The sequence below is a fragment of the Elgaria multicarinata genome, chromosome 17 (genome assembly GCF_023053635.1).
Source record: "Elgaria multicarinata webbii isolate HBS135686 ecotype San Diego chromosome 17, rElgMul1.1.pri, whole genome shotgun sequence".
Taxonomy (NCBI): Eukaryota; Metazoa; Chordata; class Lepidosauria; order Squamata; family Anguidae; genus Elgaria; species Elgaria multicarinata.
Window position 1 is genome coordinate 4,645,555 of NC_086187.1, and position 25,707 is coordinate 4,671,261.

The window sequence follows — 25,707 nt, forward strand, 5'->3', positions numbered from 1 at the left end:
TTGTTGTTGTGATGATAAAATGGAGAGGAGGCAGATTATGTATGCTGCCTTGGGTTCCTTGGAGGAAAAAAGGCGGGATATAAATGCAATAATAAATAAAATCAATCAATGTTCACCACAGATGACCAGTCAAGGGGCTGTTGGAAAGACTGCTTTAAGAGCGCTCAGGAACAGATTTTGCTTTTTAGCAAAACTGTTGTTTTCTTTCAGAAGACTGATGAAAATTTTCAATGCAGAATTAAAAGTAGAGATGACAAGAGCCAAAATCATATTTTCTCCCACTGTGTGGAGAAGCTTATTTTCTCAGAAAATATGTGGTACTTACTCTCCAAACCGTCTTCATGGCGTTTTTTCGGGTTCCCATAGTATTTGACCATGAAAACATTTACTTTGTATCAAAGTCTATATTTGCCAACTTGATTAACACTCCTGGGGGGCGGGGGGAATTCTACGGTTTTATCCTCTTGGTGTGGTGCTTTCTCCTTCTGTTCTGGCCAAGGGAGGCCTTTTTCTTTCATATATTTAGACATTTTCCTGAAATCTTTTGAGACCCCAAAGTTGTTGACCGAGGTTTTTATCTGTTAAGTACTGAGAAAGTAAACAGAGAACTTATAATACCTATTTTTCTCTAGCGAATATTCTGTGTCTAAAATCCAACATTGTTCTAAAATTAAACACCTTTACATCATGGCTAAACTTGATCATAGGAAGCACAATCACAAATAAAATTGGACCACAGGAGGATTAACATGAGAAAAAAATTCTCTGGTAATTACCCCCTCCCCCCGGATTTTCCTCATCACATATCGTCACAAAAACTCCCCTTATGTTTCCTTTCCAACAGTGGACTTTGAAAAAAACTTCTTGGTGTTTCTCGAAGGTCACAAAAGGAGCATGTATGAATAGTTGTACAGTGTTTAGACATGTGGCTTAAGGGCGGAGCCGGCCCAATGCATTTTGCTACCTGAGGCATCTCCGGCAAGTTAAGGCGCGTAGCACCCAAGGGTAACAATACAATAATAACAATAAACAATCCCCCCCCCCCCCCGGGAAAGGCAATGGCAAACCATCCCGCTACAAAGTCTGCCAAGAAAACGTCAGTGAAAGCAGGCATCCCTCTAGGAGTTAGCAATGATTCAAGTGCTTGCACGAGAGGTTCCTTTCCTTCCTTTCTTGACAACCAAAACCAGCTTCCATCTCTCTGCCTTATGGTAGGGCCGGCCCTGCTTAAGAGTGTGAGCTGTGAGCCCAGAGGCTGTTGGTTTTAATTTTCACAAACTCACTTGGTCACCTCAGGCAAGCTCCTATGCCGTCAGCCTCAGGGCAGTATCCAACACTGCCACTCCGCTCTTGCTGGTTCCGTTGTGGTTGTGGGACTCACCACTTGCGCAATGGGAACTAGTGCTTCTGACAGCAATCCGAGAAATGAGTGGACATACTAATTGCCTGAATAGGACAGGTCAACGGAGATTCTCTTCTGTAAGGTTGGTTGGTTACTGGTACCGTGCACAACGCTGTTTGGCTTTGATCATGTGAACGGAACACCGTTCAGTTGCTGGTCTCTCCCATATGCAACCCAACCCTTGGAGTGTGTGATGTGAAAGCAGCAGTTTTCTGTGGTTGGTGGGAGTGATGGAGAGACATCAGGGATGTGTGACTGGGCAGGTCGGCCACCCCTGCTGTAGTTGCACCACAAAACTGCACCTGAGATTGTGCCACCAACTACTCTTGTCCCCTTTTGTTCCAAGGGCTCGATTCCTTCAGTTTGCTGCTCCCATGACCATCTATGGGAAGCAAAAGACTTTTCTGAGAGGTTTTTTCCTGGCATAGAGGTATGTTAAGAGCTTTCAAAAATCTGTTGAAATCTCACAAAATCAGATGCATCCCTCCCGGTGCTGTGTGGGCCATCACTTGTGTTTGGGTCTTGGCAAATAACAGGTGCAGAGGTCCTTTTCGTGGAAGAAGTGCTAAAATACGTATTCCTAGAATTTGCCTCCTATGTGGAAGCAACTGGAAGCACAATCTCCTCCTCTCAGATGTACGGAAGCAGGATGCAAAAAGAGAAGGGGGTATTCTGCATGTGTTGATAGCTAGTTAGCAAACCAGGATACAAGTAACTATGGTTTGTACCAACTACAGCTTCCTGTATTCAGGCAAACAAGGAACTGGTTTGTTAGAAACTGTGAACGGAATGTTCTACTTGCATGTTGAGGAGAGTCGGGGAGGGGGAGGCACGCAAAGCCAGCCTGGTGTGAACATTTCCCACTTCCCCCACACCCCACAGAAGGATCATGGTCTGTGAAGTTACCTCCAGACTTCTCTTTCCCCCCTCAATGCAGGCTGAGCAGTGGAGAACAGATCCTAATATGACAATATTCACACGACCCCTTAGGTCAGGAGTGCTTCCACTGTACTGCTTTGCAGAGGAATCCATAGTCCTCCTTCCTTCTTATTTAAACTTATTTAAAGAAGGGTTAATAAAGGTCTTGAGGAAAACCTTTTTGAAAGGTGAGATTTATTTTTTTAAAATATGAGCAAATAAATAAGTGGGACTTACAGTGTGCAAAACGGAAGGTGCCGTTTGTGTGTGAAGATGGCTGAAGCTGCCATCCAAAGAGAGTAAGTCAGCCCAGAGATCTTGTTAATGCTCCTTCCAATTTTGCAACCAGACATTTCATCTTAATTTCCATGTGCAGCATGCAAGATGTCTGGGACGCCCACAAGTGTCTTTCCTCACATCTGTAGCCCAAAAAGTGAGTGAAAGGGAATATAAAAACCAAACCAAACCACCAGTCTTTCCCGGTTTCAGTATGGAAAGGACAACTTCATCCAGATATTTTATTCACTTATTTTATTTAACAAGAAATCGTATTTTTTTGGTGAGCGCAATATGTAAAAGGGGCCGTCTGCTGCCCTCTGATTTAGAGAATGCTTGCCTTGTGGTTTCCGCATTTGTAATTTGAATGCATTTACCATTGCAACAACCTAATAAGCCACCCAGCCGTCAAGTCTCCTGTTACAAAGATAACCTTAATTCTATATGACATGATGAGGGCCAGTGTGGTGAAGTGGCTAGACTGCTGGACTGGCACTGGAGAGATCTGGGTTCTAGTCCCCACTCAGCCGTGAAACTCTGTGGGTAACTTTGGGCCAGTCACTGACTTTCAGCCTACCCCACCTCACAGGGTTGTTGTGAAGGCAAAACAGAGAGGAAGAGAAGCTTGTAGGCTGATTTGGGTTCCTTGCAAAAGGAAAAAGATGGGCTGTAGATGTAATAAAAATCATCAAAAATAACATAGGGGCTGATCAACCAACAGGACTCCCTGGCTGTGAGAAATATTGAAACTTTTGGGGGGAGCAGAATTTTGAACATTTAGAAATCCTGTCCGGTTAAGATGAGGCCTCAAATTGCAATTTCTTCTCCCCACCCCCTCAACTGCTAAAGTGAAACCTGTCCTAACTTGACACCAGAAATGCAGAGAATTCCCAGTTCTCCTTGCTGTACGTTCACTGAATGCTGGTTTTTCTCACTAGCCTAACAGAAACCTCTTGATTTATTAGTCATAATGTTTGGTCCATGGACAGTTTGTCCAATGGAAATTACATAAGAAGAAATGAGGATTGGTTGCCACTTGTTGCTAATTAAGAAAAGAAGAAGTGAGTAGAACTTGCTAATTGACGGGAAAAGTTAGGTTATAGTTTAAGTGCTCCCAGAGGAACTGGTGTCCTAAGGCAGAAAAGATTCTGGAGCCCCAATAAATTCTGTGGATGAGGCAGGGCAATTGCAGGATAAAAGGCTCATTTAGAAGCACCCTACATCTCAAGGAGTATCAGAGTGAGTATGCCTATGTACACCAGCTGCTGGGGAACATGGGTGGGAGGGTGCTGTTGCATCCATGTCTTGCTTGTGGGTCCCTGGCCGACAGTTGGTTGGCCACTGTGTGAACAGAATGCTGGACTAGATGGACCAAGGGTCTGATCCAGCATCAGGGCTCTTCTGATGTTCTTATGAGAGATAAAGGGTAAATTTTGCCACTGTTCTTTTCAAAACCTTTTTTAGCTCAGATGTTGAGCAAGTTGGTGACTTCTTTGTCTGATTTCTCTTAGCCCACACGACAACTGATTTAGAGGTTACAATGCCTTATTTTGCAGGTGAGTTTAAGGCGCCCATGATCTTTTTGTAATTCCAAAGATGGAGGAGTGTGTTAAAAATAAGGAGGAAACCCCCTGGTTGATCGTGGGCATTAAAAAAAAATCAAGATGCTTGACTGCATAAACCAGGGCTAAGCATCCTGCAGCCCTTCTGATGCTCTGGACTACATCTCCCACAACCCTTGGCCATTGGAACATAGGGCAGTGGTACTTCGAAAGGGCAGCAAGTTGGGTCCCCCTGGTGCGAGTAATACCATCTTGAGTTAACTAGGTTTTGCAGACCTGGGATTGCAACAAGCACACACAGCCAAAGGTGTGCTGTTAACTTGGAGTTCCCTGCAGTTATAGAAAAAGAAATCGAGGTTGTTGATTCAGAATATTAGTTTTCAATTAACATCAGAAATAACCTCGGAATCCTAGATCATTTGTATGCAATTTCTATGTTACTGGCCTGTTAGTTGTGATCTTGCTTCTTATAAAATTGCAGTCTATTCCAGTGAATCACTGCAAATTTCTTTCATCCTCAGTCTGTACAGATGGTTTTGTCAGTAGATGCTTTTCCCATTATGGTTCTGTTTGGATGCCGTGCACCAAAAGGGCCATGAGAGAAGGAATCCAAAGCCAGTCCTTCTCCCCCCCTCCCCACCCACCCCCACTCACTTTTTTTTCCTGGAGAAACAAAAGCAGAAAGGGCCTACAGATGACATAATGGGAACATGACATCACACTTGGCAGAAGAACAGTTGCTGTTTAACACGATGTGTTCTTTGGACTGATCGCAACAGCAGCCCCTTGTGCCACACTTGGGAGACGCAGGCATGATGCATACTGCGTCAGAAGCAGTGCCTTGTATGCAATGTGTCATGCCTGCAATGTGCACCCATGGCAGCTTTGTTACTCTGCTGTTGTCAAGTCTGAAGTTTATATCTGCACCTGTATCCCTCTGCTCCGGGGGGAGTGAGAGAACTCAGTGGCATAGCACATACTTTTTGTGCTTTATAAAATCCCAAGTTCCATTTATGGCATCACCAGAGCAGTAATTTCCAAACTATGCATCACAACAGAACTGTTGGTGCGCTGCAAGGCATAAATAAATGTGGAGTCTAGAGATGGGTGAACTCCTCCACATTCTGTTTGCGCTCTGCTCACTGGAATCTCGCCAGTTGTCTGACCCCAGCATGCATGCAGGATGAACTGCCAGAGGGTCCACAGGCGCCTGGCGAGACCTCGTGGTCTTTTTTGTCCACGAGCCACCCATGTTCCCCAGCAACTGGTGCACACAGGCTTACTGCCTCGAATACTGGAGATAGCACACAACCATCAGGGCCAGTAGCCATTGATAGCCTTCGCCTCCAGGATATTTCCCCCTTCAACACAACGTCCCCAAAGTGGCTTCCAGTACAAAATTGAAAACTATAACTTAACGTTCACAACGATAATAATAAACAACAGAAGCCAAAGCAAATAAATGTCAAGTTAAAAAGTTGCATAATGAACTGCACGGAACTACCATTATCACAACGAGACATAAGTAATAAGTAATATTAATATTAATATTAATATTAATATTAATAAGTAATATTAGATTGTAAGCCTATGCGGCAGGGTCTTGCTATTTACTGTTTTACTCTGTACAGCACCATGTACACTGATGGTGCTATATAAATTAATAATAATAATAATAATAATAATAATAATAATAATAATAATAATAAGTAATGCTGAATATCCTTTAAACCAGCACACTTTCCCCTCCAAGCGCTCAAAGTTCTGATAACTTACCTTGGTACCAGCAAACCTGCCATGGAGGTCAAAAGAGATGGTCAAGCCTGGGTGTCTGCTGTTTTAGTCTGGGATCTGATAGGTGTTCTTCTGTGTCTGGGCGGGTAGGGTGATATTTAAGGCTAGTCATGATGGTTTGGACACTAGACCCAAAGGGAAACGGAGTGACCAGTCCGGATCTACTTTGGTGAAAGTGACTGAAATAGCAAACAGCTAGAATTGTGCTAGTAGGATTTCAGGTGGTGTTGAGTGGTTCACTGGGGGGGGGGGTGTTTGGGGGTAGGGAATGCATTTTAATGCAGCTGTTGCATGATAAACTTCTCTGTGTGGCTGGCAGGAAGCGAAAGTGCAGCACACAAAGAAACGGGCGGCTTTCATGAGGAGAAATTATTGCTGTAGTCTAAATTAGGGTGGGTCTGAAAAAGCACAGCGCCCCTTCAGAATACAGGACTGTGGTAGGTGACAGGACTGACTCCCCGCCCCTCACCGCCCAACAGTAGAAATCAAGCCCTCTTTGCCTATGAAAAGCAGCATGTAATTCAACCATATTGCAGCAGTGCTGTATCAGCTCCACTGGTTCCTAGGCTACTTCAGGGCCCAGGTGAAAGTGTTGGTTTTAACGTTTAAAAGCTTTTTGGGACCAAGTTTGCCTTCTCCCATATTTATGTATCTTAACCTTAAGATCCCCTTCAGAGGATGCTCCTGCCAAGCGAAGTGAAATGGGTGCTTCCGGGGGAGAGAGCCTTCTTGGAGGTGGCACCCTGCTTGTGCAATGCCCTGCACAGGAAGGCTTGCCTGGCTATGGGTCACTTTGGTGCAGACTTTATTATTATTATTATGCTCCCTGGCCTTTTAAATATCGGTGAATTTGGTTTCTAGAACCACTGATTATGTACTGTATATTTTTAGTTATTGGTTTTAATTTGTTATGCAACAAATTGTGGTTAAATGATGCTATATTTTAAATTGTATTCGATCATTTTAATTGTGAACTGTTCAGAGAACAATGTTATTGGGTAGTCCGATATAAATGCAGTTAGTGAGAGTGTTTCCAGACAAGGCTTTTATGTTGCCCTGGCTTACTCACAGAATTTTACGTGTGTATAGTGCGGTGTGCGTGTAGATGATGTCTTCCGTTTGTAACCCTCCCGTTTCACCACCAGCACCACTATACTTCTTCCAATGTTTTCCTTACCAGAGAAAATCTGTTAAGGAAAAAAAGACAGAATTGTTGCACGGTGCCTTTGGGATTGTTAATGCTTGGAGGAAGAACTCATACTAAGTAAGGTTGCAGTCCTCCCAGGTAAGTGGGTAGAGAGTCTAGACACATACCTGGGAGTAAATCCAATTGAATTCAATGGGGCTTACTTCTGAGAAGACATGTATAGGTTTGCCCTGTTAGTAAACAAAGGAGCCTAGCCAAACTTTCCCCTGACATGCTAATTTCTATGTTCAGAGAGATTAAAAACCACCTCCACATGGAAAACCATGTGAACATGCCTTCTTTATGTTGGTCCTAGCAGTGGAAGGCTGTACCACATGATTTTCCTCAGTGTGTAGGTCAGGGTGACCCTATGAAAAGGAGGACAGGGCTCCTGTATCTTTAATAGTTGTATTGAAAAGGGAATTTCAGCAGGTGTCATTTGTATATATGGAGAAGCTGGTGACCAGATTTAAAAGAGGGCAGGGCACCTGCAGCTTTAACTGTTGTGATGAAGAGGAAATTTCACCAGGTTCTCCATATATACAAATGACACCTGCTGAAATTCCCTTTTCAATACAACTATTAAAGATACAGGAGCCCTGTCCTCCTTTTCATATGGTCACCCTATTTAACAGTTGCATAGAATGGGGAACTTCAGCAGGTGTCATTTGTATATATGGGGAATCTGGGGAAATTTCCTCTTCATCACAACAGTTAAAGCTGCAGGTGCCCTGCCCTCTTTTAAATCTGCTCAGTCTAGTATAGCTCCTGCAGCTTTAACTGTTGTGATGAAGAGAGAATTCCACCAGGTTCTCCATATATACAAAGGACACCTGCTGAAATCCCCTTTTCTATGCAACTGTTAAAGATAGAGGAGCCCTGTCCTCCTTTTTATATGGTCACCCTATTCAGTGTTGACTAGTGGCTTCAATTTCAGTGGGCCTGTGAATCCTTTCAGTCAAAACCACCCAGAACTCTACAAGATGCTGAACTTGTAGGTCTGGCTGGTTCTGACTGAAACCCAGAATGGATTTACGGTCCCACCACAATTGGAGCCATCAGCCTCCACTGCTTGATTTTCATTCTTCTGCCTTAATTTTTATTCAATGCCTACTATTTCAGCCACCGTAGAACATGGAAGTGATAGATCCCTAACCAGAGATTTACATTCTGCAGTTTGAGCTAGGGCTTGCTGCCTTGAGTGCCATTTGGGGTGCGGAGGACAAAAGAAGAGGATTCCTGGAGGAGAAGTCTATCAAGTCCTGATGGCATTGTGCTATCTTCAGTATCAGAGGCAATAAGCCTGTGTATCCTAATTGCTGGGGAACATGGGTGGGAGAGTGCAATTGCTCTTGCATCCTCCTTGTTCATCCCTGGCCGATGGCTGGTTGGCCACTGTGTGAACTGAGTGCTGGACTAGATGGACCCTTGGCTGATCCAGCATGGCTCTTCTGATGTTCTCATAAATTAAATAAATGCAAAATACATACATACATAAGCAATTGCTGCAGAACCCCTTTTCAGAGTTTAACTGGGGAATGTGTCAGGTGATAGCATGCCTTTGAACATAACGCTTTCATGTCACCACAAATTGCTTAACTCTTTTAATGTTCTTTTATATGTCTCCTTCAATGAATTAAGTTAATTAAATATTTAAAATTTTAATTAAAAGGATTATTTTAAAAAGTCTAGCGTAGAAATGTTGCCAGTCAGCCTTGAATTTCAGCATCTCTTTAAAAAAGAAGGTAATAATTAAGCAGTATTTGACAAATAAACGGTTGTGCAGAATGCCATTACATAAAATAAGCTTCCTTGCATATGCAGAATCTGAATTCTTCATTGCACATCGGTTGGGTATTTGGGGAAGAAGATGGAAAGCCCTTCTAAGCAGTGTGGGACTAGATGTACGCATCAGAGAGCCAAGGAAAATGCAGTTTGAGGTATAAAAACAACAGTGTCTGTACCAAGTGGAAAATGGCCAACCCGTCTTGAGTGGAGCTATTGCGGTATTGATCCTTCAGAGCGAATCTGGTGTTCTTGGTCTTTAGCCGTGTGAGTGGGAGTAGGCAGAAATGATCCTTGGTGTGAAATGAGAATATCTCCTTCCTGGGGGCTAAAGTTCCAAGGGACTTGCACAGTTGCTGCTTCCACATCCGCTATCATCAGCATGGGATATGCATAGCGTTTTGCAAGCAACCTTCTTAGCTTCATTTGCATGTCTTGCATTTTTAATTTTGCAAAATGTATGTCCTAGTAACTCTCTTTTTAAATGTGCTATTAGGCTGAAGGCAAAAAGGGGGCATAAATACCAGTGAAATCCTCCCTTTCCCAAACCTTTCAGAGAAGACGTGTTTCCTAAATCTGTTGAATATTTCATAACTTTCCAGCCTACATCTCAGCAAGAAAGTCTCTTGTCAACAGACCTCATTTATCCTGAAGTTTTAACTTGGCTTCAGAAAAGAAAAGGAATTATACTTTTTAAAAAAATCCAACACAAGGAAGTAGAGTTGGTTTTGGGAACTGTGGTTCAGCCCCATGAAGATTTAAAAACAACTATTTTGTCTTATCCAGTTTCTTATATTTTAATTAAGTCTGAAATTACGTTTATATCATCTTTAAAGGTAAAGAATCTTCTCACAAAGGTTAACATGCAATACTAATATATATTAGGGGCATGCTGTGGATTTGACTAAATTAGGTGAATTCAGAAAGTTTCAGCGGATGTTTGAGTCCATGCGAGGCTCTTCCAAAGTGGATCAAATCTCAATATGAACCTTCTTGAAGCTTCATTAGTGATTTGGATTCAGGGGGACACAGCCAGGAGCATCTGCAAAAAGTGATAACATAATGAGGACATCAGCCTGGGGAGAGAGAGGCCTTAGCTAGACCTACCTGATAATCCAGGATGGAGGACGGAAGATCTCGCGTTGCTATTAACGCAAAATCCTTCCTCCGTTTACACGTGAGGCGCGACGACCTCAGGAAGAGAGGTGTTGCGTCCGCCATTTTTTTTAATTTTTAAAGGAGAAACAGCGCACGAACGCTTATGCACTAAAGGTAAGGTTTTTTTAAAATTTAATTACTGCTCCCCTCCCCCCACCCCACCCCTGAGGAGCGCTGCACCCCGTGCACGGCTTCGCACGGAGCTGGGTCAAACTGCGGCAATGGGCCACACGTTCCGTGGTCTTGGGCTCAGCCCGAGACTGTGGAAAAAGCAGGCCAAAGTGGAGGGCTCTATCCCAGGGCAAGGGTGGGATGATTCCTCCCTGATCCCGGCATCCCCTGTGCGTCATGTGGACACACAGGGACGCACAGACACTAGCCCCGTGATAAAGCCCGATCTAGCTAAGTCTGGAGAGAAGGGGTGTAGTTTTATGACGAACAACTCTAGGTACAAATCATAGTGAATGACTTTATCAGGGTCCTTTAATCTCCATGCTTTGTGGGAAGGTTGCTGAAAAAATATATTGTAGGACTGTTTCAGTGTTCAGTGCTCTTTGTTAGTTCTTTTACTCATCCACAAGAAGTTTTTGTGGGGTCTGTGGGACCTGGGAATGTGCAACTTCGGGTGCTTTCTTGAAAATGCTGGATGTTCATGTCCTTCTGCCTTCCACTAAAACTGCTACAAAATGTTGCAGGTTTCTTAGCTAGAGTCACCTTTGTGTTATATGCCATTTTTATAACAATTGCCCACAAAGAATGTAATACGTATTTCTGGAAACCTCCAAACTGTAAGGACTTCTCTTACACAAAATCTTTACACCTATTAATCTGAAACTTGGCAGCTTTGATCCCTTTGGAAGGGGCAATTATGCCTGCAAATATTTATGAAGAAATTTAAAAAGTTAACGATAGTTTGCTTTTCTCAAAACCAAAAATCAAAACTTGACGGTATCTAGTACACACCCACCCACCAACCACACCTACTTATCTGAAATTTGGCAGGTTATTACAAGGCATATTTCATCCAGTTCTGTCAAATGGCAAAAAATTATACAGTCATCTGCCGATTTCCAGTGATAGCCAATAGGAAGCATGAATTTTTGGATTTCCAAATCAAGATTTGGATTCTGCCCCAAGTTAAATGGGGCAGCCTCTTGAATTGGTCAGAGGTAGGTCAGGCTATTCTGAATCGCCAAATCAGGGTCCAAACCAAATCCTTGTGGTCATTCATGGTCTATGTGTATCGGTGTAGCTATGAACACATACACAGAGTTAACTAAGATAACAGTATTAAAATACCATTCCAGTACATGTAAAATAAAAATAACAGCAACAGTTAAACCATAAAATATGAACTATAGGATATAGGTCAGCTTTAATTAAAAGTATTAATTAAAAGTGGACTGAAATATCCTAGTCTTAAAGGCCCATTTAAATATAGTCAAGGAGGGAGCCAGGCATACCTCCCATTGAAGGACATTCTACATGGTTAGAGCCACCACAGAAAGGGCCCTGTCTCTTGTCCCTGCCAACCTGATAGAACTTAGTGGTGGATGTATCAGCAGGGCCTCTGTGGCCAATCTGAAGGCCTAAGGGTCATACAGGTATAGGCAGTCCTTCAAATAACCTGGTTCCCCCTTCCAAGCCATTTAGGGTTTTACAGGTAATCACTAGCACTTTAAATTGGGCCAGAAATGCACTGGTTGAATTGGCTAATCAGTTTTTAAATGGTGAAACATGTCTCTGGCTTGTTGCAAGTGAGTTCTTCCTCAAGCCACTGACCGAGTTAGGAACATAGAACCATGGGAAGCTGCTTTATACTGAGTCGGAGTATTGGTCCACCTACTACTGAGCTGCGGTCCCTCAGAGTTGGTCTGGTGCGCCGGGAAGTTCTTGAGCACCCTGTCTGCTCAGGAGGTATGTGCCAAAACTTAGAATATTGACACACCATGCAATGAAAGGCCTGTTTAATTGGAAGAGCTTCATCTAGGGCCTAGAGCACACGAGGGGCTGTTGGCAGAAAAAGGACGAAGAAGCGATGGTGTGCTGGCAGCCAAAGAAGCCGAAAACCGCCAGGAAGAGGCGCAGAGTCTAGGAGGATGAAGGGAGGGGTTCGGTGAGTGGTGGCAGAGACCTGCGGAAAAGAAGAGATGGAATAAATGTGGAATTGGAGAGGCAAAAGCGAAAGTGGGGGCTGGGGGGAAGCCTCTGATGTCTAAGCGCAACCACCAGCATCAGAGGCAGTAAGACTGTGTACACTAGATAGACGTTGCGGAACAAGGGTAGAAGGTGCTGCTGCACCATGTCCTGCTTGTGGTTCCCTGGTCGATGGCTGGTTGGCCACTGTGTGAACGGAGTGCTGGATTAGATGGACCCTGGGTCTGATCCAGAACGTCCCTTCTTAAGTTCTTACGTTCTCTTGTGGCTGGAGGAGTAGTGTGCTCTTGGTGGAAAGGACTGTGGGCCAGGCAGCCAATGGGCAGAGTGGCCAAGTTAAATGTGTGTGCAGGGTGGGGGATTGAACTAAACAACTAAACCTCTGGCTGCAGTTGTCTACTTTTATATAACAGGATATCATCCAATAAGCTCCAGAGCGAGCTGGCTGCCTTGGTGCTGGCACTCGGACTGTATATGTAGAATCCAAGAATCAGTATTGCAGGGCTGATAATAAGTCCCACAAGGGACAAGATGCCTTCCAAAATCTCCTGTCATATCCATTAGTGAATGTTGTTTGGTCCAGTCATTTCCTCAAAGAGTTAAGCTTAGTTTGACTTCATTAAATGAGAAACTGGACACACAATCGTATAAAAGACAAATGGAATGCTGATATTGGACACCGGCTATCAAACCCGACGTGGGAATTTCTGTGTGAAAAAGTTTGGTTCCTTTTTCTGCTGCACATGATGTTTTTAAATAAGGATAAGATTGAACATTGCCAGAGATATTGTAGAAAGATGGGGCACCTTTTCCCCCATGCTGCAGAGTGTAAAATGTCTATATGGAAGGAGATGGTATTATCATAATCATATGTGCTGATAATGATTCAAATCTTCCCGTTGTTGTGCAAAGCTGCTCAACCCATGTAGAAAGGAAAAGTATCAGTAGACTTGAGAGAGATGGAATTTGCAAGGGTACAAAAGATCATAAGGGGAAAACTCCTAAGAGAGGAATTCCCCCAAACAGCACAATGATATCTTATTCACATGGAATATTGACTGATGGAGAGCAAACAAAACCTTGACAACTGGGTGGGAGGAGGAATGGAGTGACTAGAAAAGGGGAAGGAGAAAGAGACATAGATGGCTTGGGACCACAATACCTGATGGAACGCCTCTCCCGACATGAACCTACCCGTACACTGCGCTCAACATCTAAGGTCCTCCTCCGAGTGCCTACTCCAAGGGAAGCTCGGAGGATGGCAACAAGGGAGAGGGCCTTTTCAGTGGTTGCCCCCCGACTGTGGAATGATCTCCCCGATGAGGCTCGCCTGGCGCCAACATTGTTATCTTTTCGGCGCCAGGTCAAGACTTTTCTCTTCTCCCAGGCATTTTTAACAGCATTTTAACAGCATTTAACAATGTTAAGTTTGTTTTTAATGGACCCCAGAATTGTTGTTTTTAAATGGATGCTGTTGTTTTTATACTGTTTTTTATGTTTTTGATGGTTTTTAAATTTTGTATACTTTTAATGTTTACCATTTTAATTGTTGTAAACCGCCCAGAGAGCTTCGGCTGTGGGGCGGTATATAAATGTAATTAAATAAATAAATAAATAAATAAATGTAAAAAGGGTACAGAGAGAACAATGACATTGTCTGGATAAGTAACATCCCAGTTCACCCTGAGTATTACCAGACTTCCCCATAATCAATCAATCCATTCTTTTAATGTAGCTGGGATTGGGCTCCAGTGTGTATACAAACACACACACACACACCAAACCCAAACTAGAGAAAGAGACCTCCCATCCCCTGCACGACACCACAATGAGGACTGAGTATGCTCAGTGACTACAGAATGCTGACTGTTGGAGGGGGGGGAACCAAAACATCAGGTGGAAGGGGGAATGGACTGGAGTGGAACTCTGAACAGAAGCACGCCACGCTGCAACAATTTACTGCAGATCCCTACTTGTTTTACCTGAAAAAGTAGGATGTTCTATTCCAGTGGGCCCCACTTTATCGCTTTTGAGATGGTAATTGAGGATTTGGAAACATGCCTTAGTACAAAGTGCTACCATCAGGACGATGTGTGGAGTAGGGTAGTTCGAACCTGTTACCTCAGTGCTATTCAGACTCTGTTAATCATGTATTTGTTCTGGGGGCAGTTTAAGATGCTGTTTCTTGTCTTTAAAAGTCTAAGAAGCTTGGGAGCTAAGTAACTTAAGATCTGCCACCTCCCCATATGTTACTCCCTGAGGCCGTCACTCAACGTCAGAGCCTGTGGTGCAGTTTCCCTTGCCTGCTGCAGAATGGCTGGTGTCTTCAAGAGGAAGGCCCCCTTGGTTGTAGTGATAAGCCATAGGGCTGGGGCCTAGTCACACACTAGGCCTCAACATTGAATGCTTTTAGATACAGAGTAACGGCCTGGCTTTTTAAGGAGGCCTTTGATACAGACTAAGTGCTGTAGTTCTTTATTCAAAAGAAGAGCAGGATGTTTGTTTGTTGTTGTTTTTACAGTGAACAATAATGTCTCATAAAGAGTCAAAAAAATTATAAAGATCAGCAATTAAATCCTTTAACTGTCCATCCCCCTGGGAGGTCATGCTGGAAGGCTCATCTTATAAACTTCCTAGGCGAAATAAAAATAAAGTAGTCTGTGTTTAACTAGAGATGTGAAGGCTCAGAAAAAACCCGGATTTTTTTTTTTAAAAAACCCATTTTTTCTCCCCCCCCCCCCCCAAAGCCTCATTTGTTTTTTTCCTGAAAAATTGGGAAAATTGAAAAAAATGAAAAAACAGATTACGGGATGTTTTATTTTAGCATGATGAATAAAATGTTTAAGACAAGGTGTTCAGATATTTACTTCTCCAAATGATTTCTAAAAACTGTACAGTATCAGATTATTACAATGTTTGTGCACTGAAGACAAGCAAGTCCTAGGTTGCAAACTGAGACTACAGCTCTCAAGAGCAAGAGCAAGATGCATTTCTGCCTCTAGGGGGCAGCACTGTCATTGAAGCAGAGTGAAACTAATACTGATAGCTATAGGTCAGAAAATGAGACTGATTAAATTTCATGCATATTCATTGAATCTTGGTTCCCCCTTTTTTCTCAGTTCTTTTTATGGGAATGGGGGCTTTATGTCTTGACACTAGCAAAAACATAAATAATTTTCTTTGTTACTAATGTTGGTGGTTTCTTCTGTTGTTGTTTTAAATTGTGTGTTTTTTTGCCTGCTCTTCATAAACTGGCAGAACCAAAGAGGTTCCTTACAGTTCAGGTGTTCCTAACAGTTCAGGAGCTTGTAGCTCTGTTACCAAAAAAATTTAAAAAAGTAAATTAAATTTTTAATAATTGTTGAATACACTGTACTTTTAATATACCAAATGTAATAATTTTATGCCTTATCAACTTGGACATAATTACATTTTATGTTCCTAAAGTAACAAAGTGACTTTCAATCTGTAAAAAGTGCTAATATTGCATTATTTCAATTTTTCCGAAAATTTCCATTTCCCCCGAAAAACCCCAGAAACCCCCCCCAGTTTTTTTCTGTGGCGTCAAAATTTCCAGAAATTTTACATATGTTTAACTCTCTCTGAATTTGCTGTTGTCTGTTCAACATCCCTCCAGCTGCTTTTCCACCCACCAGGGAAAAGGTGTGGGGTCTATATTTTTCCCCAATTGGAATCTTTCCCCCTACATCTGCACCCCCCAAAAAAGGCTAAACATTACCTCGGGAGGAGGGGGCAAAAGAAGAAATTGATGGAGTAAAGCAGCCTGTCACCCCCCTACTTAAATTGGTAGCCTTTACTGGCTGCTTTTCAGTAAATTTTAAAAATAATAACAAGTGAGAGATTCAATGTATCTGAAATTAACTTCACTCACTCCTACTTTTGTAGGTTTTGCTGTACTTTGAAGCTTTTGCTCTACATTCTCCCCTTCCCTCAAATATCTTTTCTGACTGTATCTTCACTCATTGCACGCTGCTGTTGTTGTTAACAGGGTTTGCTACTGGCCCCAGATCTGTTTCAAATTTGGTATGGCTAAAGCTCTACCTAAAAGCTATCATGGTGTCAACTTTCAGCTATTTATCTTTAAAAATGACAGTTTTAAAAATAATAATTTTAAAACCTCATTTTTAAAAAAATTCCTAAAAAATCAATGGATGAACAGATCTGTTTCAAATTTGTTGTAGCTAAAGCTCTACCTAAATCCTATCATGGTACAAAGTTTCATCTCTTTATCTTTAAAAATGACGATTTTAAAAATAATAATTTTAAAACCTCAATTTTTAAAAAATTCCTAAAAAATCAATGGATGAACGGATCTGTTTCAAATTTGGTGCGGCTAAAGCTCTACCTAAATCCTATCATGGTACAAAGTTTCATCTCTTTAACTTTAAAAATGACGATTTTAAAAATAATTTTAAAACCTCAATTTTTTAAAAAAATCCTAAAAAATCAATGGATGAACGGATCTGTTTCAAATCTGGTATGACTAAAGCCCTTCCTAAGAGCTACTATTGTGCCAAGTTTCATGTCTTTATCTTAAAAAATGACAGAGTTATAAGCATTTTTGTTAATTCCCATTAGAGCTGCTCTTTGGGGGGAAAAAAATCCAGATTTCCCATCCCCCTCCCGGATTTGCCATCAAAAACCCGGACAAATCCGGGCAAATCCGGTCACCCTAGTTTGTTATAACGTTTTACAGAAATGTGAAGGGTGGAATAGGCGTGAATGCCTTACACATTTTTTTTCATCCCAAGTGGAACTTTTCATCTCTCCCTGTGGTTAGATGCAAAGATTTCCATTTAGATGTTACAGATACAGATATTTTGCCTTCATAACTGTATGCCTTTTATTGCCTTTTACCCTGCATAGCTGCATTATCTGAAGGTGCTCATTCAACATCATCATTGATCTGAGTATATCTTTAAAAAGATATTTTAAAAAAGGGGGGGATTGCTTTACAAACCAGTTCCATAAACTGAGTGGCTCTTCATGCAGTACATCTGCCTCCCATCCCCCCGCCCCCCAAACTGGCGCTTTGCACTTCAATTTATCCCACCTGAATGTATTTTACTATTAAAATACTTCAGGCTATTTTTGTGCACATGTGGCCTCATTTTCCTCAATGGATAAGCCAGCTTTAGAAAGGTGTTGCCTTTGGCTGAGAGAATCTCTCTGTTTTCGCTTGCCAAAAAAATGCTTTTTGTCTGAGTCTGGAATGAAGCGGAGACAGGCAAATCTTTTTAAACCCATGCTGACGGAACAAAGACAAAATAAAATGTGAACGATAACAAGCATTATAGTCTCTCTCTCTCTCTTTCTCTCTCTAGGGACCTTTCCAGCAACAAGATCAGTGCTTTAAATGTTGAGGCATTTGCACATCTGACTTCCCTGAGAAAATTGTAAGTACTTGTTACAACTCATAAAATCTTATAGCGCACAAATCCATCTCCCTTTTCCTAGTGTCTGGCAAGCCACCTGTTATTCAGGCCTGTGTGTTTTCTGCAGTTCGATTGTTGCACCAGGCAAGTAAGGAAGATGGGAGTGAGTATTGTATCTTGGGAACGGTTTACTTTACGTTTAAGCCAAACAGATTTCTTGCCCTTCAGGAGGTGATGAGAGGCTTGAAAGTGCAGGGATAGTGTCAGGTAGAGTCTTCAAAGCTAGAGTAGAGGAAGTGAGCAGGATTTGTGTTCATTGGGGGGGAATTGCTTCAGTGTCACACATATCTTCCTGACTAACAAGCAACAAACACTGCAAAAGCAGAAACTCTGTGCACTTTTGTACAATCTGTACAAAGTGTAGAATTCAGCTTTTTCTTGGTGCAGAATTGAGATTACAATATTAGGCTATAATGTTTGTTTTCGTTTAGCATAGAGCTTACAGAACCCTGTAAGTTCCAAATGCCCCTGTCCACCGTGAACAGTTTATATATATTTTTTGTACCTGCCCATTAGTGGAACAGTGCCCCTAATTTGTGTTTTAAGAAGTTGGGGATGACTTTTAAAACATGTTGGTATGCACACATATTCCTTGGAGTTCTTCAGATTTGAGCCTTCTACTCAAGTCTCTAGTGATTAAATTAATAGGGTGACTATATGAAAAGGAGGACAGGGCTCCTGTATCTTTAACAGTTGTATTGAAAAGGAAATTTCAGCAGGTGTCATTTGTATATATGTGGAACCTGGGGAAATTTCCTCTTCATCACAACAGTTAAAGTTGCAGGGGCCCTGCCCTCTTTTAAATCTGGTCACTCTAGTATAGCTCCTGCACTTTAACTGTTGTGATGAAGAGGGAATTTTACAAGGTTCCCTATATATACAAAAGACACCTGCTGAAATTCCCTTTTCTATGCAACTGTTAAAGATACAGGAGCCCTGTCCTCCATTTCATATGGTCACCCTAAAATATCGGAAGGCCAAAACAGATGTGACCTGAGATATCTATTACTAGATTTCTTGATGGGTGTGTATGTTAGTGTTTAAAGCAGCGATGTGGGACCAATTTTTATTCAATCAGCAGTACTTGGAGAGAAGGCTGCCAATTTCCAGCCATTAAAAAAAAATTCCCCCCTAAATTATTTTTAAACCAACTGTTTCATGTGCATTATAGCCCTTTACCTGTGATTCCTCAATTGCTTTGTAGGAAGTGGCTTAAAAATAAAGGGGTCAATTTAGATTGGAAGTGTGTATGTTTTTCACAATTAAAGTTGCTAAAATGGCATTGACTGGGAAGTTACATACCAAAGGATTTTTTTTATGTTGTTCCACTGAAGGACATTCAAAAAGGACTTGGCAGTTCTTTTTCTCCTCACAAGTCCATGCAGTGGGACAGAAATTGGCAATGGTGGCTGTGATACGCCGATGCATACTTACTCAGAACTAAATGTAGTTCAATGGAGCTTATTCCCTTGAAAACATTGCTCCCATGAAATCACTACCAAAGGCTCAAGCTGTATAAAAACTCATTGAAAGCCCTTATTTGGAGCCTTTCTAGGCATGACGGAGGTTCATGGTTTACTTGATGCTTTCATTGTGGGTCTTACTGTGTGTTTTTATATTTTCTAACTTTTATTATTCTCTTGTGCAATTTTTTCTGAGCTTTGTTCTGAAAAGCAGTATATACATTTTATAACATGTATTCAAAAATAAATAAGCTGTTGATAGCCTATCCCTACAAACACTTTGCTTCATAGAAAATCAAGAATCCTGTGGCACCCTAAAGAATTTTTGTGTGTAGCACAAACATTTTTAGACCAGAGCCCACTGTGTCAGATGCACGAATGCATCTGTCAGAATGTATAGTGGGGCTGTGTGATTGTGTTGTCTATCTGAAAAGGCCTTTAAATGTGTAAGATGCTTTTTGTGTAATCTTTATTTTCTGTCACTACATTATTTTTGTATACATCAAACTGCTAAGATGTCTGAAAAAATGCCCACATCTAAACCAATCTCTTGAGGCCATGCTCCAGAGGAAAACCACCCTTTTCTCTGTCCAGTTCCTTCATTCTGTGGTTTGCCCAGCCAGGTGGCTGCCATGTTATTTGGGCTCTTTATTTCTCCAGAATTAAGGGAGAGTCAGTGTTAAACTACCGAAGCATTAGAAGTAGCTTCTAACAATGACACGGCCTGAGTAGACTCCGGAGGCTTTGGGACAATGGTTTTTGAGTGCTCTGACCGAGATTTTAAAGAGTAAAATTGGCTGTGGTTTCAGTTCCTCTGTTCCTTGGCTTCCCCAAAACCTCCTGATTTTTGCCAGCCAAAAGCCTCTTGTTTTGTATTCATTGAACAATAATACTCTTCTTGAAAAGGAGGAGGAGAAATGCATGTTGTCTTCAAGATGGACATTTGAGCAAAAATGCTTGAGTGGGTGAATGTTTTTGATGTAACTTGGGGCCTATTGGCCCCCGCTGCCAGAACGGAGAGGTGGGAAGGCCAATTCTGTAGCCAACAGCAGTTAGCTACAGTTTTACATGTAGGATACCTTGGTCTCAAAAGCCATAGCGATTGGAATTCCATCTCTGGGCACAAGGCCAGTATGAGCTCAGGCTTCAGGTGGAAGTGAAGTTCTAGTGCTTTATATGGAGAAGTGGGATTTAAGGCAGGGCCGGTGCCAGGCTTTTTTGCACCCCCCCCACCACCACCGTATCCCCCCCTCACACACACACACACACTCCACACGGCCCGCTCACCCCAGGGCCAGGGACGGGGCTTACCGTTGGCAGGCGGGCGGCTGCCGGCGCCCCGATCCGGCCCGAGGCGAGCGAGCTGGGCAGCAGGAGCGCTACACGCAGCGCCCGACTCCTCTGGCCGCCCGGACATGGCGACGGTGGAGTTTCATTGAGGGGCATTGAGGCGGGCTGCTGCCCTTCGCCTCCGTCCTCCGGGTTGGAGCGGCAAGCGGGAGGCTGGCCACATGGCCGGGTGGAGGGAAGGGAGGGAAGGGCGGGTGGCGGGGGGGAGGGGAAGGAGGGGGAGGGGGAGGAGGAGGAGGAGGAGGAGGAGGAGGAGGAGGCAATCACGCCGGGCGAAGGAGCCGCCGGCGCCGAGCAGGTAAGCGGCGCACTGCGGGCTGTCACCCCTCTCCGCCAGGCGGCTCCACATTCTGATGTCCGGCGCACGCCGGAAGTCAGAACGTGGAGCCGCCCACCCCCGCCCCCCAGTGTCCCAGGTTGGCTTCAGCTGCTGGGCGGGTGCCCAGCTGAAGCCAAGCCAGGGACGCTGGGGAGCAGAGCGAACGGCGCACCTGGAAGCTGCCCTCACTCGGCCAGAGCGGCTCTGGGAGTGGGAGGGCGACTTCCGGGGGCGCTGAACTTGGCGCTCTAGGCGGCCGCCTAAGTGGCCTTTATGGAAGCACCGGCCCTGATTTAAGGTGTAAACTACACATTATTTTAAGCATTATTTTCTTTATTATTCAAGAGAAGTTTTATAGGGCTTCATTCTGGATTAGGCTGCGGTGCATGGGGTGGAGAAGGTTTGACCCTTTCTGCCCCATGCAATTTTCCTGCTTAAAATCCCTTCCCCTACTTGATATTTGCTCCTGAAGGATCTTTACCCAGTAAGCTGAACCCAGCAGTGGCCCTGTGGTGGTACAAGGAGGGCAGCAGCCCCCACCCCAACTCTCCCAGCCCCTTCTCCACCAAGTTCCTTTCTTAAGCATGATGTGCAACCTGGCTGCTGCCATGTGTATGTTCTTGGCCATCCTCTTTTCTAGTCCTTCAGCTACATTGTAATAGAAACTTGCTGGCTGGATTATTGACCATGCATGTAGCTGCACATGTGCAGAACATTCCTCCATAACAATGCAGTTAGTAAGAGGGAGCAATCAGGACCTCCCCTCCCAAACAGAAAGTAAGTGTGTGTGTGTGTGTGTGTGTGTGTGTGTGTGTGTGTGTGTGTGTGTGTGTGAAAGTGGTCTATAAAAGGCAGGAGCCACTCTACTGCTTTATAGCGGTATTGAAATGCACTGCAGGATCTACACTACTGCTTTATAGTGGTACTGAAGTGCACTGACAACTGTTGGGGCTCATGACACATCTACACCAACCAGGATATAACACTATGAAAGTGGCATGAAAGCGGTACATGGTCTGTGTCCATGGGCCCCAACAATTGTCAGTGCACTTCAATACTGCTACAAAGCAGCAGTGTGGCTCCTGCCTCTTACATGCCGCTTTCATACCTCTTTCGTAGTGGAATATCCTGCTTGGTGTAGATGAGCCCTAAGAATCGTCCCCCTTTTCCCCCCACCCACCTCCAGTTTGTCTTTCCTATGCAACGAGAACACAGAAAAAATGCTGGAATTGAAAAATGCGGGACCGAAGAAGTGCTTTGTGTGGTTTCCCCATCCCTGATTTTGCTCTCATGACCCTGATGTTACTTGCTTCAGTTTATCTTTTCTGTGCCATGGGGGCTTCTGCTGAAGTAGAACAATGTTGATTCCAAGGTGTTTTCGTGTTGTTCTTGAATGGTTCAGTCAACCATCACCCTCAAGCTCACTTTGCCTCTTCTGTGCAATGGTTTCCTACCGTACCAGACAAATTTGAGCTCAAAGGAGTACTTTGGTGTATGTTATCGGGATCAGGTCCAAACACTTATTTGCTGTCATGGTCTCTTTCAAGTGACTTCCCTGTTTGCCTCAGTTTGCCTTTGTGTGAAATGGGTTTTCCTTCGCATGGGGCTCCTTCTAACCTACGTTTAGCTGCCCTGCCCTCTGCCCCAGCATTAGCCACCCCTGCTAGTGGTTGTGGACATGTTGATGTGGTTTTCGGCAAGAAAATGAGAAGGAATCTGCATCAGGGCTCTACACAACTGCTCTTTCTGGAAAAGAAAGTGTCCACTGTGAAGCGTACTTTTCAAATAGTGTGCTTAATGTAACGTGTAGTTTGATTGGGGCTAGGAAGTTAAAGGGTGTTGCTAAATTGGTAGACACCTTGGGCAGTTTTTTCCCTGTTGCCTTTCCTAATGAAAAATGAAGAAAAAAAAATTGGACTCATGATAATCTTTTTCTTTCTTTCTCTGACTGCAGAGATATAAGCAACAACAAGATTTCTGCATTAGAAGAAGGAATATTTGATAATTTATTTAATTTAAGTGAAATGTAAGTGAGTACACAGATTGTTTCTGTTTTTTCAAGAGTGTTTTTTTGCATGTGTGTATTTGTGTGAATTGTGGGGCGGGGGGGGCATTATTAATGATAGAGTTTTCCTGTTTTTGATCCTTTTAAGAATTTTGCTGCAAATAACTAGATGTTCCACACTCAGGATCAAACTAAATGGGATGCTAATCACATCACTAGGAGTCATGTTAGCACTTTAAAATGTAGTATCACGCGTGTGTTTGGGTTTTCAGTGGGACCACAGTGCTCAGGGACAAAAGTTTAACCTTTCCTTCAGTGGGATGATTTTCTTTGGGATCGCAGTTGGGGAGGGGAAAGGTTAATGCCTGCTTCCTGTTAAATAAAAAACATGCCACGATTTCTAATGATGCATTTTGCATCATGTCTGATTTGTCCCCGAGTGTTTCTAAAGGTGAAACTCTTGAGTTCATGCAGAAGAACATCTGCATTTCTAAATGTAGACTACTGCTTTAAATTAAGACCTGATTGAGAAACTTGGGTGGATATTGCAAGCTCTTATAAGAAGAGTTTGACTGGGTCAGACGAAAGGCTTACCTAGTCCAACATTCTGCTTCATGCAGTGGCCAACCAGAAACCTCAGGAGAGCAATCACACAGCGCAAAGTTGAGCTATGGAATTAAGTGCCACAAGAGGTAGTGACTGCCATCAATTTGGATGGCTTTAAAAGAGGTTGGATAAATTCCTGAAGGATATCAAGGGCTACTAGCCCTGATGGCTATTTGGTACCTCCAGTATCTGAGGCAGTAAGCCTGTGTGCACCAGTTGCTGGGGAACATGGGTGGGAGGGTGCTGTTGCACCGTGTTCTGCTTGTGGGTCCTTGGTCGACAGCTGGTTGGCCACTGGGGGGAACAGAGTGCTGGACTAGATGGACCCGTGGTCTGATCCAGCATCAGGGCTCTTCTTATGTTCTTAACAACCTTCAGCAGTTGCTATTCACAGGCATGTAGCCTCTAATCCTAAGGTTAGGATCTAGTCATCATGGCATTTATCCGCCATTAATTTGTCTCATTCCCTTTTAAAGTCATCTAAGTTGGTGGCCATCACCTCAACTAGTGATAGTAAATTCCATAGTTTGGCTATGCCCTATGCAAAGAAGGGCTCCTTTCTTTGTGTCCTGAACCTTCAGCTTCATTGGATCACCCTGGGTTCTAGTATTATGAGAGAGGGAGAAAGATATTCCCATTCATTTTCCTCATATCATGCATCCTTTTATAACTGTCCATCATATTTTCCTCTTAGCTTTTTTCTAAAACTACACAGCCCAAAGGATACATCCTTTCCTTCTATGGGAGTTGCTCCAGCCCCCTTTTTCCTGCATCTCTTCCAGCTCTTATTTATTTAAAAATATTTCTGTGTTGCCTGTCAGGTACCACTTATCCAGGTGGTTTATGCAAATAAAACTACAATACAATTTAGACTATAACAATCAATCAGCAGCTATGAATTAACAACCATAAAGATCAAAAAATGCTGAGGCGAATAAAAGTCTTCAGCATGTGCTTAATCTGTAATAGGGTAAGCACATCTTTTATTCCTGGAGGGAGGGTATCCCAGAGAGTGTGGATCATCATGGGAAAAGCCCTTTTTGAGATATTCCAAGGAGATCTGTGAGAATTCTCCCAGTTCGGCATTATTCACTTTTTTTCTTGCTTAGTTTTGCAGTGGGAGAATCAGCTTACAAAACTGATCCAGAGATCCTGGGCAAGCCCGATGCAGCTCAAACTAGGGATGGATGAGAATTCCGTTTCAGTTTGCAAAGCACTCAAAGTGCCCCATTCACAACCCTGAACATCAATGGGAATGGGAGCGCAAGTTCTCCAAAAGTGTTCCTGACCTTGCATTCACGTTTGCAAAATGTGCACTTGAAAAATGCACAACTTTCTCAAAATGCACAGCTTTCCCCAGTCAGACAAACTGAAAAAACGCCCACAACCGAGAACAGGAGCGAACCCAACTGTGCTTTGAATTAAAGCTCAGAGAATTTCACAAGCTCAGCCATCCCTGGTTCTCTCATTCCTAAACTACCTTGCATGACACTTGTAAGAATGCAATTGTAAGCTGCCCTGAACTCTTTGGAAGCAGGGAAGGATAGATGTGTGATAAAAACTGCTGGTATGACCTCAAAGCAGAATCCCTTCCTAAGCCAAAATGTAGAGAAAACTGGACTGGGTGCAAACCCCCTACTTTAAAGGTGTAGCTACACCAGAGCTGGCTTAATAGTCATAGAATAGCAGAGTTGGAAGGATACTACAAGGCCATCTAGTCCAACCCCCTTCTCAATGCAGGAATCCACCCTAAAGCATCCCTGACAGATGGTTGTTCAGCTGCCTCTTGAATGCCTCTAGTGTGGGAGAGCCCACAACCTCCCTAGGTAACTGATTCCACCGTCGCACTGCTCTAACAGTCAGGAAGTTTTTCCTGATGTCCAGCCGGAATCTGGCTTCCTTTAACTTGAGCCCGTTCTTCCGTGTCCTGCACTCTGGAAGGATCGAGAAGAGATCCTGGCCCTCCTCTGTGTGACAACCTTTTAAGTATTTGAAGAGTGCTCTCATGTCTCCCCTCAATCGTCTCTTCTCCAGGCTAAACATGCCCAGTTCTTTCATTCTCTCTTCATAGGGCTTTGTTTCTAGACCCCTGATCATCCTGGTTGCCCTCCTCTGAACACGCTCCAGCTTGTCTGCATCCTTCTTGAATTGTGGAGCCCAGAACTGGACACAATATTCTAGATGAGGCCTAACCAGGGCCGAATAGAGAGGTACCAGTACCTCACGCGATTTGGAAGCTATACTTCTATTAATGCAGCCCAAAATAGCAT

General features: G+C 43.3%; 1 protein-coding gene across 1 annotated transcript in view; it reads left to right on the forward strand.

The window, feature by feature from the left end:
- The window catches only part of PKD1 (polycystin 1, transient receptor potential channel interacting), a 168,508-nt gene that overhangs the window by 60,184 nt on the left and 82,617 nt on the right, over positions 1 to 25,707 (forward strand). The window contains exons 4-5 of the mRNA XM_063143421.1: positions 17,584 to 17,655; positions 22,781 to 22,852. Of these exons, the coding sequence (XP_062999491.1) occupies positions 17,584 to 17,655; positions 22,781 to 22,852 (144 nt within the window). The remainder of the gene's footprint in view (positions 1 to 17,583; positions 17,656 to 22,780; positions 22,853 to 25,707) is intronic.